Here is a 16381-nt window from a genome sequence, read left to right as displayed (position 1 = left end):
GCCAGCTACAGGTCACCCTAAACTCACTTCTCACTACTCCTAAGTCTATGACTATCAACTCCACTCTCACAGCTAATGACCTAGCTGAATACTTTGCTGCAGAAATGTTCCCAATTATAGACTCTCTACTGACCTTCCTCACACTCCCACCTCCTATATCTTTCACTCTGCCTACTCTGCCATCATTCTCTGCCTTTATCTCCCACTTTAGTCACACTAATACTGACAAAGTGCTATCTCTACTGATGAAGGCTAATCCCTCTCGTGCCCCATCAGACACTCCTGCTCCTCAGCCAGTCAAGCCTATTGCCCCTTAAGTTGCCTTTAACCTCGCTGAACTCTTCAACCTATCATTTGAATCTGCTTGCTTTCCCTCTATTTTCAAGAACGCCACATTCATCCCTCTCCAAAAAAAAAGCAAAGGGCTGACCAGGAACTATCAGCTAAATTTCTTCCTGTGTCTCTCCTTTCAAACTACTTTAAAGTGCACAAAAGGGTTCTGTTCAATCGTATTAACAATTTCTCAGACATCCACAAACTTCAAGGCCCCCCTACAATCAGGTCTGCGCTCCTGTCACTACACGGAAACTGCTCTCTCCTAAGCACTCCAACCTATCCTCTATCCTAATCCTCCTTTACTGGTCTGCTGCCTTTGACACTGTTGATTACTCGAATGTCCTTAATACTCTATTTCTTCTTGGGATTCATGATCAAGCCCTTGCCTGGATTGACTCCTACCTTTCAACTTGCAAAGTCTGTCTCCCAGAGCAATAATACCTCTAAACGCACTCCTCTAACTGTTGGTGTTCCACAAGACTCTGTCTTGGGTCCGCTCCTCTTTACACTTTACACCACTTCTCTTGGGGCACTTATTTCTTTCTTTGGGTTCTGATACAAACTGTTTGCAGATGACACCTAAATATTATTTTTTTTCCTGAACTCTCCTCTGATCTCTCCATCAAAATGTCCAACTGTCTCTCTGCCATTAAATATTGGATGTTTTTGCACTCTCTGATGATAAACTCTACCAAAACACAGGTGCTCTTCTTCTGTGCCAAAAGCTCTCTCTCATCTCTTCATCTGCCTATCCAGTTCCCACCTGACACTCTCCACTACTCTTATTCAGCTAGAAACCTCATCCTCATTGTTTACCCTTCTCACACCTTCTCTACTATCATCTCATAAAATGGAACAGCAGGTTACCTTAACCTCCTAAACAGGAACATCACAATCAGACACCTCCTTCCTTTAAACACCGCCAAGCATCTCTTAACCACTCATGTCTTCTCTGAAATAGTCTACTTTTCCAGCAGCCTCCTTGGTCTCCCCAAGTATGCTTTCTGTCCTCTTGACATGATCATTAACTTCACTACCGGGACTCTCTTTGAACTCTCTCACTTCACACCTGCTTCCTCGTAGTGTCACTGGGCCGGATGGCAGACAATGTCTTTAAATGTCTTCTTCTGGTTCACAAATCTATCCACAGTAAGGCACCACTGTATCTATCCTGCTCTATGCAACACTACAAGTCTTTTTGTAATCTCCTCTCTGATTCCTCGACCAACCTTGTGGCTTCTCACTCTCCCTGTGTTTTTTATCGCTTCTGCTCCTTCTTTCCTCTTGCTCCACTTGCAGGGAATTGTCTTCCCCATACATCCGTGAAACAGTCCACATGGATTTGTTCAAAACCAAACTAAAAGCCTACCTACTTGCCTCAGTTACCCTCTTAACTTACCTCTCATTTGCCTCCTAGCTAACATGTATCCCTCACCTCTAACCTGCCTCTGTCCCTCACTTCCTCTGCCTCCACTCTAGCACTTCACCCATCATGGCCACATCTCGAGCACAGCTGGCCATACCACCTACCTGCACTTAAAAATATCCAATGTTCACTGTCCTTAATCTATGTATGTCTACTTATGTATTGCCTTGGTGACTGTTCCATGTACTCCCTTCCGCAACCTGATCAGAATATCCCTTAATCCCACCCCTATGTAATAAGCTCAACACTTCCCAAATCTGATTTCCTATCTATTGTATGTTTTTTGTGATCAAAAGATCACTGTCCCTCCTGTATATACATACATACATACATAATATTTGTTTTCATATTTTTTTCTATTTGTGTCACATATGCCCCTCTATTAACCAAGGGTCAGCCCTCCCGCTCCCCACAGCAAACCAAATGCAGAATCACACGTTCTTCATGTTCAACTATTTAGTGGGTATCTTATTGTGTAGCTCCCTTTAAAGATAGTGGCCACATCCCCATATGTAGACACATGTCCTTACTCCCATGAAAATACCCTTCAATAGTGATCTAACTCCTAAATTCCCATCTTGAGGCCCTTTGCTACTACCTCCTACACTTCATGGCCAGAATGTTGCTTTCGATCCTTTACCAGCTGCCCCACCAGTTGCACCCTCCCAGAGGATATTTTATTATGCTGATCAGTCTGATGTTGCACTCCCTTATTTCTTCACTATACCTGCAGTTTCTGCACTTATATTTGTTGCACTTCTACAAACCTACCTGTTCACCTAAATGATGTTGTTGCGTCTCCTTTCTACCTTTCTTGGCACTTCAACGATCTGGAAAGTGTCATGGTCTGTACATGATCAGATTAAGTACCACCCCGGTTATGTTGGGGTGCCGTGAAGTGACTATGATCACAGCTGGTACCGCACAAATCACCAATAAATCACCAAAGGAATAAATCGCCAAAGGAATGGAACAACACAATCACATATGTGTGGCTCAGCGTATTTTCTAAATACTTCTTAATCAATAAAGCTAACAAAATGAGGTAGAAGACTGTCCTTGTTGGACTAGTCAGAGCCAAATGCACCCTGCCACTCGCTGAAAGATTCATTTTTGGTTCAGGAAGAAATTGTAATTCAATCTTTCTCGCAGAGACGGCTTCTCTGATCTAGAGCTTGATAGTTACCCCTCTCTCACTGTTTTCAACTCTTGCCCATCATGAGGTAGGCATTGACTGCAGGCGTGTACACACACACACACACACACACACACACACACACACACACACACACACACACACACACACACACACACACACACACACACACACACACACACACACACACACACACACACACACACACACACACACACACACACACACACACACACACACACACACACACACACACACACACACACACACACACACACACACACACACACACACACACACACACACACACACACACACACACACACACACACACACACACACACACACACACACACACACACCTCTCATCTTGGAAGCAAGACGACGCAGAGCAACACAGGTTTGAATCCTGGGTCAGTGTTTTGAAACCTCTTCGGTATTAAGCGAGTCATATATATATATTGATATACACACAGAAACACCACGTAGACACTTAGACACAACACAAAGATACACATACATACAAAATATAATGGTTGTATCTTGTGTGGCACTCAATGACAGCAAACATTCGACTTTGGAATGCCATTGTGTGCAACTGTTTGTTCTGACAGTTTGTCAGTTGGTCACTGCTCCCATCGCCGTTGGTTGGACCTTCTTGGAGTCTTCATATATGGAATAAACTAATATATATCTGCACTTTACCCCGTTCCCTGTTTCATTATATTATGACAATAATGGTTCATTTTGCTTTCACGAGAGAATTATAATTCCGGGATATTTTAAGCAGAACCTCATAACTGAGATCACTCATTTCCTAACTGTAGAACGTTCAGTTCATGCAAAACAAAATAAACACACCTTTTTAATAGTGATGGAGGCTTTTCACATGTGTTGGACAGAGCCAACATTGGTCTCATATTGCTTGGGCAGAGAGACCCTGGTTAGCAACAGTAGGGGGGTTTGACGAGGTTGGTTCCTTAGGCTACTGTCACCTTATATGAAAAGATAGGCAATTTTAAACAATCTCACAGTGCTTTCAGACAAATAGAAGGCTTGCTTCTCCATATCGTCTCGGGAGGATAGCTCAGCGGCAACATGCTCGCCTTGGAAGCAAGACGACACGGAGCAACACAGGTTCGATCCCCGGGACCGCGCTTAGAAACCTCTGTGTATTAAGTGCGTTATAAATAACCTATCATATCCGTAGGGATACATGGAGATTCATGAAAATAGAAGTAGGTTAAAGATAAACATGCTCTACCCATTTAAAAACACGTTTGATTATTCAAGTAACATCCAAGATAAATTACACAGCGCATTAACAGCCTTTAGTGAACAAGCCCCTGGAATCTTTCTATCAGTTTATACCATTGGTGTATTGACTGACAATCTGAATAAGAAAAGAGAATCCGGCCGAAGTGTTCTTTGCAATGTCCCTACTAAAACATTGCATACAAAACATATATTTTTCGAGAGCCTGCTGAACAGTCATTGGGCCTCATTACAACCCAGGCGTTAAGGGTTTAACGGCGCCGTTAACCCTTAACACCTGATTACCATTTTAACGCCTGCTTTTAGCAGGCGTTGAAATGCAAGGCGCTAACCCGCCTTGGTGCTAATTACGGCACCGTAATTTACGGTGCCGTAAATAGCGCCTTCCCCACTCCCATTATGCCCTATGGGGCAAAAATGGGAATGGGGAAGGGTAAATGGGGAATGGGGATTTACCGCCCCACTCACCTTGTAATGGGGCGGTAAATCCGCCATCCACCATGGTGTAAACAGAGTTTACACCATGGTGGTAAATTAGGGAACTTACCGCCTGGGTTGTAATGAGGCCCATTGTGTGTTCTTCTCACAGAAGTAAATGGGAACCACATTGATATTCCTCCCTTAAGAATACTTCACTTTCATGGATGTGTCATACTCCAGGGGAGAATGTTGCAAAGGAAAATGTGACTGTTATGATCCCATTCCGCACTTAAACATCAATGTCTACAATGGTTATCAATCACGCGTGTTGTGTGTAACGGATTCCGCCAATAGCCAATCTTACCTCATTCAAGACATACACGTCACTATGGAGAGATTCACCAGGTTGTTTTTGGGCAACATCAGACTTTGTGCTTTCAGCAACCTAGAATTGTGTGGTTCCTAGAAGGGCAGGGATCCCACCAGCAGAAAGAGATCTTATGAGAATCAGCATGCAGCACGGTTACTGAGTGTCCAAGGCATCAAGGATTAAAGGGTCATTGCCCAGAGTAGGGCATTTTCTTCCATTTATTCGGAAAGGCAGATTGGGGTACAGGGGTTCATGTCATATATTCCTTAGTTTATAGTATTGTTCTGTCTTGCAAATAACTATATGCCTATAAACTGGTTCAAATTAGAAGAACACAATTGGGGAGCGGGCTGCAAAGGAGTTAAGTACAGACAAGAAAAGAATGAGAATGAGCGTCTAGGAACCATGTGCTGCGAGTACCAGGTGTGTGCTTAGCGCTCACCTGGATTTTATACATTTGTGTTCACGATGAAGCACTGAGGATTTTTGATGGGACGGAGCCTTGATAGCGGAGAAAACTATCTCCAAAGCAAATGCACTGGGAGTCAGACATTTGCTTCTGGTTAACTGGTAGGCTGTGAATACTTTCGAGAGGTAGAAGGGTGCCGACGACGTAGAGCTTTGTAGATCAGAAATAGGTTATATGTGTTATTGTGCTGTTTGGTGGGAAAACACTGCAGTGTCTTCTTCGCGTGGCTATATACTCTTATATTCAGATCGAAGATTAGCCTTCTGTAGAGTGTGCAGTACTGCATCAAGGAGGCTGGAATATACAGCATTGCAATAGGCAACCCAGGCAATAGGACTATCACCCAAATGGATAATTTGAGATTATCTGTAAAGAACCCATAGCTTGAGGTTCAAGGGAAGATGTGCTCAAACATTTTGTGCACTCACTCGATGACTCAGCACAGAAAAAGGAGGTGTCACGCTTGGGCCCCTTGTATCGTTTACACACGATTATTGAGCCATATTGGATCACATGACAAATAGCAAAGGAATCACATCAAAGCTGCAGCATAAATAAGCACCAGGGGCATCTGACGAGAGGTCAAGCACAAGGGATGGGACATATATATTTTTCACCACAGATATTGTTGAGTAGAAGAAATTTGTTGGCCTTCAGAAGAAATGTATAAATAGCATGTCTGAAAATTCACATACCCTATTAACCACTTAAGAGATGGCATTTACGGTGCGTTAGCCTAGCATCTTTTTTCTATTTTAATCTGAAGACCCAACTTTGCAGAAGAAGAAAAAAACAAGCGCGTCTGGGTAGAAATAGAAAAAAGCATAGTCAAATATATTTCTGTTACATGAAGTGTTCACGACAGAAATATTCTTTTTTACTTCCATATCACAGGCCTCACCTGGGAAACAATATATCTTCTATTTTTAGCATTAAGCAAGGTCTGCCCATTCTATACATATGGTTTTCAATTTGTTTGGCAGACCTGCATGCTATACACATGGAAATCTATCACTTCTTAGCTTTCACTTCCTTCAAAATAATATTTTTTAACATTTTCAATCGCAGAGCTCGAGTGGTTAGGCTCGTAAGCTCATAGCTGGATGGGGGCGCTTGTAGGGACTCATAAATATGTGTTCGTCTCAACTAAATATTCAATAAGCGGACCATCGGTTATTCATGAATCACGTACATGTTTGACCAATACTACTATCAACCTGTCCACTGGCAACTCTAGCATCAACTGGAGAAATGCCCCACCAAAACCCCAACCACCACTCTCTGGCGCCCTCTATACACCTATTCATCACCAGACCTGCCTCGGCCACCATTTCCACTACCTCAATCACCTCTACTAGTTCATTCTTATTTTGGTTGTGGCTTATTTTCCACCGATGCATTGGATCAAGATATGTGAAATCCGCAGCCTCTATAGCCCAGACACATCAAGATATGACTTACACAAAGAGTGTTAGCAATATTATTAGATATATGGTCCCTGCTCATAGTAACCCAGACAATAGAAACCAGAGCTGTAGTCACCCTCTCATGCATGACGTTGGATCAGTTGTGTGACTATCATACAGCTCCATCATTCCTAACACGCTCCTTTCTGCACGCAAACAAACAATACACAAATGACACATCACTTTTTTTTTTAAAACCTCTGCAAATGCGAGTCAAATGACTTACGAATATTGGCTGTTTTCATTTCTTCCCACATCAGGTGAATGTAATTTTTGAACCAATATTCGAATTATGCAGATAAAAAGGATGAAGTTCACCTGAAGGCATGAGAAAAAAGAGCGAATGAGAGAGAATGTTAGATTGTTCACCTCATCTCAGAAACAACATCATCACTGTATGTTATATTTAGCAGGCAGGCGTTTCAAATAGTTGCTGTTACACTCTATTTATTTCAGGAGCACCCTGCCTTCATATTGTTCTTGCGTTTGAGTTGATGGTCTACAGTCACATTGTTCTGAGCGTGGTAGCAAGACAGGTTGGTAGCCATCTTGGGCCTGACATCAGCCTGCTTGGGACTTTGTGTCATACATCCCAAGTATGATGATGTCAAGCCCATAGAATACAGCTGTGCACAAGGGCCGGCAGTGCAGAGCCACGGATTGATGACGGGCCAGGAAAAGAGATTTCAGTGTGAGACGATGTTCTGTAGAGTCACTAAAAATACGACAAATATACATTGAAATCGGATTAAACATGTTCCGAGGGCATAGAAGACAGAACCAACACGAAAAAATGCACACATGTGACAGAACATACCTTGTGCAAAAGTAGCCTTGCAAAGATTATAACATTTATTTCATAAATTCACAGAATTTAGGGACTCATCATAAAAAGCAAATATTAGTAACATTCTATAAAGACTAATACGCATTAGAGCAACAAGCACATTTGAACATTACGAAAACATTGCCATCTTTCATACGCGAAGGAAACAGAGTAACTGAGAATTGACATTTGAAATAGAAGGTGACAAACATGCATCCATGGAGGAACTTTAACATTCACATTTTTTCAGAACATGTTACAATGTAGCCTGACCTTATGTTCCTGAGGACATTTTGGCATTGTCAAAAATAATAAACTTGTTTCCGGGTTTGAACTGAACACTGCAGTGCTTGTACATCATGTAATTCACATATGAGCGATTAGTAAGTCAAAGCCTGTTCATACAGTGCACACTGTAAATGAAATGGCCAGAATATATCAATATACAATGAGGGTTAAGTGGACATTAAATGTGCCAAAATAACATACACTGGGAGACAGATCACAACTCTGCATCGCCTACAGCCTGCCCAGTATCTGTAGTAGCTCATCGGCTAAGGAAATGGTCCGTGTATACTCAGTGCTCATGCAATGGGTTGCCCAACTACAACAGGGGAGGGGGATGCCAGTGCGAAGGGCAATGGTGTTTTCATGTGAACTGCCATCCACCCCACGGAAAGTGAGCTGAAGCTTAAACTCCCTGCAGCCCCCCTAACACTTCCCTACCCTAACATATACCCTTATCCCACACCCCACCTGTTATGCATTACACATATACCACTTTACCTAATACTTCCGGTTAAATAAATTAGGTGAAATCTCATTAGGTAAAATTGTAGTGGGTGAAAAGTAGGTAAAGGCCAACACATATATCTACAAGATAAAGATGTTGCCCCCACATATCCTTCTCTAAATGGTGCTCAAAATTCCTCAGACACAGGGGTCCCTGTGTATACTTAGTTTCTCACTCTAATGTCAATGACCAAGCCTGGAAAAGAGACAGATCAGTTATGCAACTGTGAGGTCGGGCTCTTTCCCGCCATTCTAATGTGTCTCTAAACATGGAGAAGATGACTCCCTGAACTGCATGCATCGGGTGCACTGCACACAAGCTACAGCTCCTCCCAGGATTGTTGGGAACTTTGCTGAACATGTGCAGAGTATCCGAGGGGATCTCCCCCGTGCACACAAGTGCATAGCAAAGGTCAGGAATGACGTGTCCTGCTTTTTGCATTCCCAACAACATCAGCCACAATGCGTGGAGATCACCCTGCCAGATGGGAAATGGAATGTCCAAGCTCTGGAACAGAGGGGCCCTGGATCTAGTCAGAAACAAACCACACCGTGGAGAGGATCTTTGAAAAATGTCCTCGATTATGTGGGAGTCCAAAACAAAAAGGGAAACGATGCTTTCTCTTGATTTTCTGCTCATTCGCACTGATCACAAAATATGACCCTTAATACAAAATGCAGCTACCAGACTCATCACTGAAATGAAAACATGGAAATAGGTCTTGCCCTTCCCGCAATTCAGTCAAAGTTCACTGTGCATTGAAAAACATGTATAATTTGCATGGCAACCTACAGCCGCAGCTGAATATGTGTTTATCCTGGTTCTATATGAATGGAATCAGAAACATTTCTGAAAGACTAACTCGGGTTTTCTTTTCTGGAAAGGAATAGACCTTCTTTCGCGCACTTCGCTTCCACCTGGCTTTATTTCTATCTTTTACTCGCACTTATCAGAACTCTCTTGCTGGTCAGAAAGGAACTGCCAACCCCCCTTTTTTAGAACGTGTACCTCTCAATCCTGGTGGTGACTAGGGATGGGTGACATGTCTGCAGTCAGAGCAAAATTGGTGCTTTCAGGCTTAAATTTCCCTTTACCGCTCTATGGAAAGCAGGGTTCAGAAAGCAAGCACTGTGGTGCACGAAGTATAAACAAACAAATTACTTGTCATTCATGAGTTATTTGTGATTTGGCGGTTATTGTATTTACACAAATACAGCAAGATTGCAAATAATTCATATATGAAGCAGCAATTATGAAGGGGCGAAGTTTGCTAAATTAGATCATATTTCCACAAATGACCATGAATGTACATGTTTGGAGAGGATTAATAGTCACTCACCCCATTCTATTCATGACTGCCGACCATGCACAGTCCCAGACCGGTCTACTGTGAAACGTAAAGTATGCAGTGTATGCTCAATTGCAGTACATATTGCATACATTGCATTGCATAATAACATAAGAAGTAATGTATTAGGATGACGTTATCTCACTCACTATTCCTATCTCTGCTGATTAGCTATGCATCATTCTAATACTTTCTCTCAAATGATTTCCCCTGTTGCTTACCCCACACTTTGCACCTGTATCTGCTGTGCATTGGAATGCACATACTCGTTGGGGCTGATTCACAGAAGCGCTTTATGATGGTGCAATCCCATAGGCCAACGGTCTGTCAATCAGGCCCTTTGTTTGTTATCGTTATCATCCACTCAGATACTGGCAGCCTAATGAATTAGTGAGGCCAGGGGATAAGACTGTGATGTGGATGATGTAGGTGTTTTGAGCCAGTAAAGTGCAAAGAGCAAGTTAAGTTAATAGTGGTGAGGGGGTGGTTGATTGTTGTGATACTAACACACTCACTTGCCACACATACTTACTAGTGAGTGTGTATACCTAAAGAAATGAGTTTGTTAAAAGTTAAGTTAATGGATGATTGTTGTGGTGCTCTGTGTGTGCGTGTGTGTGTGTGTGTGTGTGTGTATGTTTGTGCCCAAGTATGTACTCAAGAAATTAAGATGCCTGGGGGAATGATTCAGGAAGATCATTTACTTAAACTATTGTTTTATGGAAGTTAAGGTACATAATTAATCACATGAACAGTAACTGTATGTAAAGTGAGGACAACACATCAAAAGAAGGGTGAGTAGAGAGGATTCTATAACTTCAAATATTTTGATAAATCAGGTAAATGAACACGTCATTCAACTTGGGCCATGCCCCAGGCCTAGTCAATCCACCTACATAAGCCTCTAGGCCTTGTGTGCAGCCAAGCCCAGTTGCCACATTTGCAACATATAGTGTCCATGGGGCACTGGTCATGACCTCTGAATATTGGCAATGGCCCAATGCCCAGAGCATGGCTTTGGGCCAGTCCCTGACAAAAACCCCTATACATGCCACTTTACCCCACACAGGACCATTGGTCTCTGGCCATATTACCCAAACCATTCAAAGTAGAAACCAGGCTTGCCTGAGGTAATGCCCAGTAGTGAATTTAACCATATAATGGATCCGTGAGCCACCTGTCATGGCCTGCAGCCATAGCCAGTGTTATCATTACCTGGACATGGCTGCCATCAAAAGTAGCCACTAGGCCAGGTCTGAGGCCAGGTCCAGTGAAAATGTCACCCATATAATGTGTATGTAGTACACTGGTCGTGATCTTTAGCTGCAACCAGTTGCCACATTGACAGGTTTATGGCCTTTGGCCATGCCTCAGGGCCAGCCAATCCTCCCAGAATAGCTACTAGGCCTAGTCTACGGCTAGGGTGAGTAGTCATCTCACCTTCACAATGGATCTGTGGGCCACTGGTCATGGTTGCATTGACTCAGGCAGGTCCTATGGCCATACCCATGTTCCAAGCAACCGGAAGTAGCCACTGGGCCAGGCCAAAATCATATTACACCGATAAGGGGTTTGTGGGATATTGGCCATGCCCCTGGCCACACCCAGCACTAGAAAGTAGTCATGGGGCCTGGCCGCAAGCCAGGAACAGTCGCCATTTTAACTCCCTAATGGGTCTGTCGGCCACTGGTACTGCATGCCTCAAATGTTGTACTAGGTCAGTAGAATTAAACAGAGCTCTATCATAACACTAAGGGTAAACTTGGAGACCACGTCAGAATATACATTAAAAATTAGGCATTTGTGTGGCAATAGAGAGTTTACTTAAATAACTGGTAACGGCTGGAATCAAGAAAAAAATAAAAAAATGACCAGAGGATAAATCAAGGATTATTGTCAGTCATCATACAATAAAGGTAGATAATGGATATGAGTTCAGTGTATGTGAACCATGACAACAGGTCAATTAACAAAGACACTGACCTAGGTCAATTTCTCAAGGTTAAAGTCGGCATGTAGAGCAATTCCAGTGTATCTTTATGCCATATTCTCAAAGGTCCAGGTTTCTGCATACTGTCACTGCACAAGAAGTACTTCACAGAGCATAGCCGTTGTGAGGGCCTAATTTATTGTCTAACCTCTTTGCAACGTGTTCTTAAAGAAGGAAAAAGTACATATGACATAACTGGTGATGACACATGCGGTGTCATCAAATTGTGTAGTCATCTGTAATTTCATGTGGGTCGGTTTGAACAGTGCATGGTGGGGGCATGAATTATGGTTGTGTAGCTAACATTAAATGCCACATTGTTATGGTTTTTCGATTTTGCGTTGCAACCATAATGTTATTTCAACCTAATTTCTTTGCTAAACGTGCAGGGTGTTAAGGTGTATGCTTAACCATAACATCCTTTTCATTAACCTTTTTTTTTCACTGAATTTCAAATGTATTTTATAGTGAAGGTGTCTCATTATGTTAATGCCCTAATCATCCCTCTCTACACACTAGTTATAACATCCCTTAAACAAAGTTTTTCACTAAATTGGCATGAATTCTGGCTGCAGAATTTTGACAGTTGGATGAGTACAGCTAATCCTGCTCCGAGCTTGTAACACCGGTAACACACATAGATGATGTTATGATGGTGCTGGAATGTGTATGTATTTGTGTAAACATAAGTACCTAAAATAACAAGGTAAAGCATTGGTGACAGGTGCCAGAATGTTTCATTGTTAGGGTAGAAAATCCTTAGGTCCACTGGTAAGGACCTTCCAAGGGAGACGGTCTTTAATATGCCTGCATACATCGTTAGTGATCATGTTATTTGCAAGTAGTTCTATTAGTAAGCATTTGAGACTATAATCTCGAAACAATATATTAATCGTAAACCTCCTTGCCCTTGGTTTCAAAATGTCCATCCCCTTATTGAATGCATGTAGCTGAAGAAAAACACCCAAACGATGGAATCACACTTCACGCCACATAAGACATTTTTAAATTCAGATTTCTCTGAACGCCATTCAGTATTGTCCAAGCACAGTTTTGGCTCACTTTATGTAATCACAAAAGTTGAGCCAATCTGTCTCTTCTTTGAACCATACATGCAGCAAAATTTATCATCTGAAATATTTCCATTCTTAATACATAAATTACATCTAAAAATGTATTTTCTTTAAAGTTTACAGTATCCTTTTTTGATAGTTTGCATATTAGTGAGTAACCTCACAGCCTAAAGAAATACTTTCCAAAACATTATTAATGATTGTTATGCCTAAAGCTAAAATATTACAACATTAACATGTTAATGAAAGGTATGCAGATCACTGTAATGAACCCCCGTTTTTAAGATTCCCTTAATCCTCCTCTAAACTTTCTTGATGCCACAAAAATCCTGTATAAAACACGTGGCAGCGGTCGATTCTTTGAACTCCTGCTTCACTGGCCCGAGCTTTAGAAACAAACATTCATTAAATTAAAGGTGTGTCAGCCTCCCATATGAGTTTTCTGATACTTTACCAAAATAGAAATTAGAATTGGAGTCTTGATGATCCACCAGTATGGGGATTCAATTAGGTCCCAACACCTGCAAATACAAAACATGCATTAGAAGTCAAAGATTTAAAACTGACCAAATGCAACATACATCAAATTTGCCTTTGAAATGAGAAAACATATATTACCAAAACTCTGTTCCAGTGCCAGTGCAAGTGAAATTAGCACTAGGGTAAGAATTGTCCTTATGCCAGTAGATTTTCAATGAATGTGGGTATGTGGGCAAATGACTATGGCATACAATGAATGCCCTCATGCCACAATGCAGTAACACAATACATTGTTATCATTAAGGCACAAACTGAAGTCGTACAGGCAGAAAGGTTCTGTGATAGCACTATAATTTCTTATCTACAGTTATATTTGAAAAGTATATCCTTTTCAAATACTTCTCTATAGCCAAATAATTCGGCTTCTGCAATAAATGTTGACAGATATAGAGCCTCATCACGAGTTGGGCTGTAGCACTTAAATGCGGAGGTAACGGTATTACAGCCGCATTTAAGGGCTGGCCTTATCACAAGTTGGGTGCTAAATCGGCTGTTTTACCTCCAGCTTTTTTCTGGAGGTGAAAATCCCTGTTTTCGGCGGTATTACAGCCGGCTATACTAGCCCGCAGTATTAGCACTGAAAATTCCCCATTGGATCCAGTGGACCCAATCAGGAATGTGGATTTACCGTTAAGGCCCAAACTGTGATCCGGTGGTATTACCACCGTGCCGGTCGGTGTTAGGGCTATTACAGTCGGCGGTATTACAGCCGGCAATACAGCCCAACTCGTGATGAGGCCCATAGAGTGTTGCTAAACTGGTTAGAAATGTGATGTATATTGCAAATGTTGGGTGCTGAACACAAAGTATGAATGCTCCTATACGGCACACAATGTATTTAGATGTTCTCTAATGCATAGGAGAGGAAGTGAAGCAGCCTTCACAGAGCACACACACTTCTGGATTGCCATTGATGCATCTCCAGAGACGTAGGGGGCACTATGGAGGTGTTGATATGCAAGGAGAATTCACTGAAACCTCCACAAGTGTAGTTCGAAGATTGAGTGATTTACTTAAGGCTGCTCCGGGCATGTGTAGATGTGCTGTGTTAGTAAGCATTATGTATTAAATACAAATAGGTCACATATTATATTGAAATGCACTGGCACTCTCGTGATGCCCCAGAGCACAACTTCATAATATTGTATTTACATCCATTTTGTTTAGAACATGTATCCATGGACAGCATGTGCTTTAAAAGCAAATACACTTTTTTATGAAGGTGAGTAAACTGCCGAATTCAGAAACATTCATAAATAAATCATCTGTACATATTGTACCCAAAAATAACACGGTTGATTAGAATATAAATAAGCAAATAAAGTCAGTAATGGAAAACAAATTAAACAAGATTAAACATAATGTGCATTTAAAAACGAGGGGATTTTTGCAAAATGCGTTACACATTACGGTAGTGGTTTGAAGTATTTTCCAAAAAGTGGAAGAAATGCATACGCACCCATGAAACCTATTGCACATGGTTGATGCACACACGAAAAGAATGTACCTTTAAGATCTGACAAATCTAGTTCTTCTAAACGAGGTTAAATCGCTTCTTTTGTGAATCGGGGGCCCTGTCTTTTACGTTGTTTTACTTGATGGTTGACTGGGACTAGGTAGGATGGGTACTGCAATAGGCCTTTTAAAATCTACGTGGATGGAGGGAAACTATGAGCAGCTTATTCATTTGTTTGTAAATTGGAAGTACTTGACACATGGCTTACCAGTTCCTTCTTCAGCACCAAGGCAGACTTGATTTCCAGCAATCAGCAACAGTGTTGATATGGTAAGATATTGTGCACAGACCTAGCTTTGTAAAGTAACAGATCGCTTCACAATAATAGGGTTAAGAACAAGGTTAGGCAGCAAAGAATCAATAGAGTAGGGATCTAAAAACAGGTGAGGGAGGGCCATTGTTAGCAATGGGGGTCTACACGTAACCAGGGGAGGAACCAATGGGGATCAGATCACCCAGTCTCAGGTATGATGGGGAATGGATGGTGTATGAACCTAGTGGTTAGCGAGGAGCCATTCCTTGAAGAGGATGTTCTCAAGCTCTTTCCTGAACTATATAAGCAAGGGTGCAAGTCTGTTGTTGATAGGGAGGCAGTTCCAGAGTCTTGGGGCATAGATCTAGAAGGCCTGTCTTCTTGTTTTGTTCCTGCCTGCACTGGCAAAGTTAAAGTTTTCCCATTTTCTTCTGGTGTATCGTAGGCCTTCCTGTGAGGTAGCTTGGGGGATTCAGGATGACATGTTTGTAGATGATGCAACAGAATTTGAAGATGTTAAGGGCTTGCAGTGGGAGTCAGTACACTTTGAGGAGGGTCAGGGTGATTTGGTTGAATTTTGCAGAGGTCTTTAATGAATCCTGTTGCAGCATTCAGGATACATTTCAGGTGTGCCAGTGTAGTCACTGGAAGTCCTTCCAAAAGAGCATTGCCATCATCCAATTGGGAGGGAACAAGGCCTGGACAGTGGATCTCAAGTTGTTTTCTAGGATGAAAGGCTTGATTTACAGCAGAAGAGACATTTTGTACCAGGCAGTGTGTGTCTTCCTTGCTTTGTGCTGTTAGCATGTGACATGTCTGTCGATGTTGAACCCAAGGGACTTTGCACAGGTGTCCAGATGGGGTGTGAATCCCTCAATGTCCATAGGACAGAGCGATGTCTGAAAGTCAGGGTGTCCTCTGTTGTTTGTCAGCAGTGCAAATTCAGTCTTGGAGAGGTTGAGCTTGAGGCAAGCACTGGACATCCAGGACTGTGATCAATGTGTGGTATGCCTTGAGCCTGTGGATGCCTTTGATGGAGGATATCTGAGGTTGCTCTTTGTGTCATATGCGTATTCGTGAATGTGGACGTTGTGTGGAGTGGAGGAGGATGCCGAGCGGTTCCA

The 16381-nt window shown here is 42.2% G+C and overlaps 1 protein-coding gene across 1 annotated transcript in view; it reads right to left on the bottom strand.

Moving 5' to 3' along the window:
* Window positions 1-16381, bottom strand: part of VIPR1 (vasoactive intestinal peptide receptor 1) — a 1305930-nt gene that overhangs the window by 122842 nt on the left and 1166707 nt on the right. Inside the window, exons 9-10 of the mRNA XM_069647715.1 lie at window positions 13403-13469; window positions 7145-7236 (exon numbers count right to left, since the gene is read on the bottom strand). Coding sequence (XP_069503816.1) covers window positions 7145-7236; window positions 13403-13469 — 159 coding nt within the window. The remainder of the gene's footprint in view (window positions 1-7144; window positions 7237-13402; window positions 13470-16381) is intronic.

The sequence above is a fragment of the Ambystoma mexicanum genome, chromosome 2q, assembly GCF_040938575.1.
Source record: "Ambystoma mexicanum isolate Mex_15411 chromosome 2q, UKY_AmexF1_1, whole genome shotgun sequence".
Taxonomy (NCBI): Eukaryota; Metazoa; Chordata; class Amphibia; order Caudata; family Ambystomatidae; genus Ambystoma; species Ambystoma mexicanum.
The sequence above is the reverse complement of the archived record's forward strand: the minus strand, read 5'-3'. Positions and strand labels throughout refer to the sequence as shown.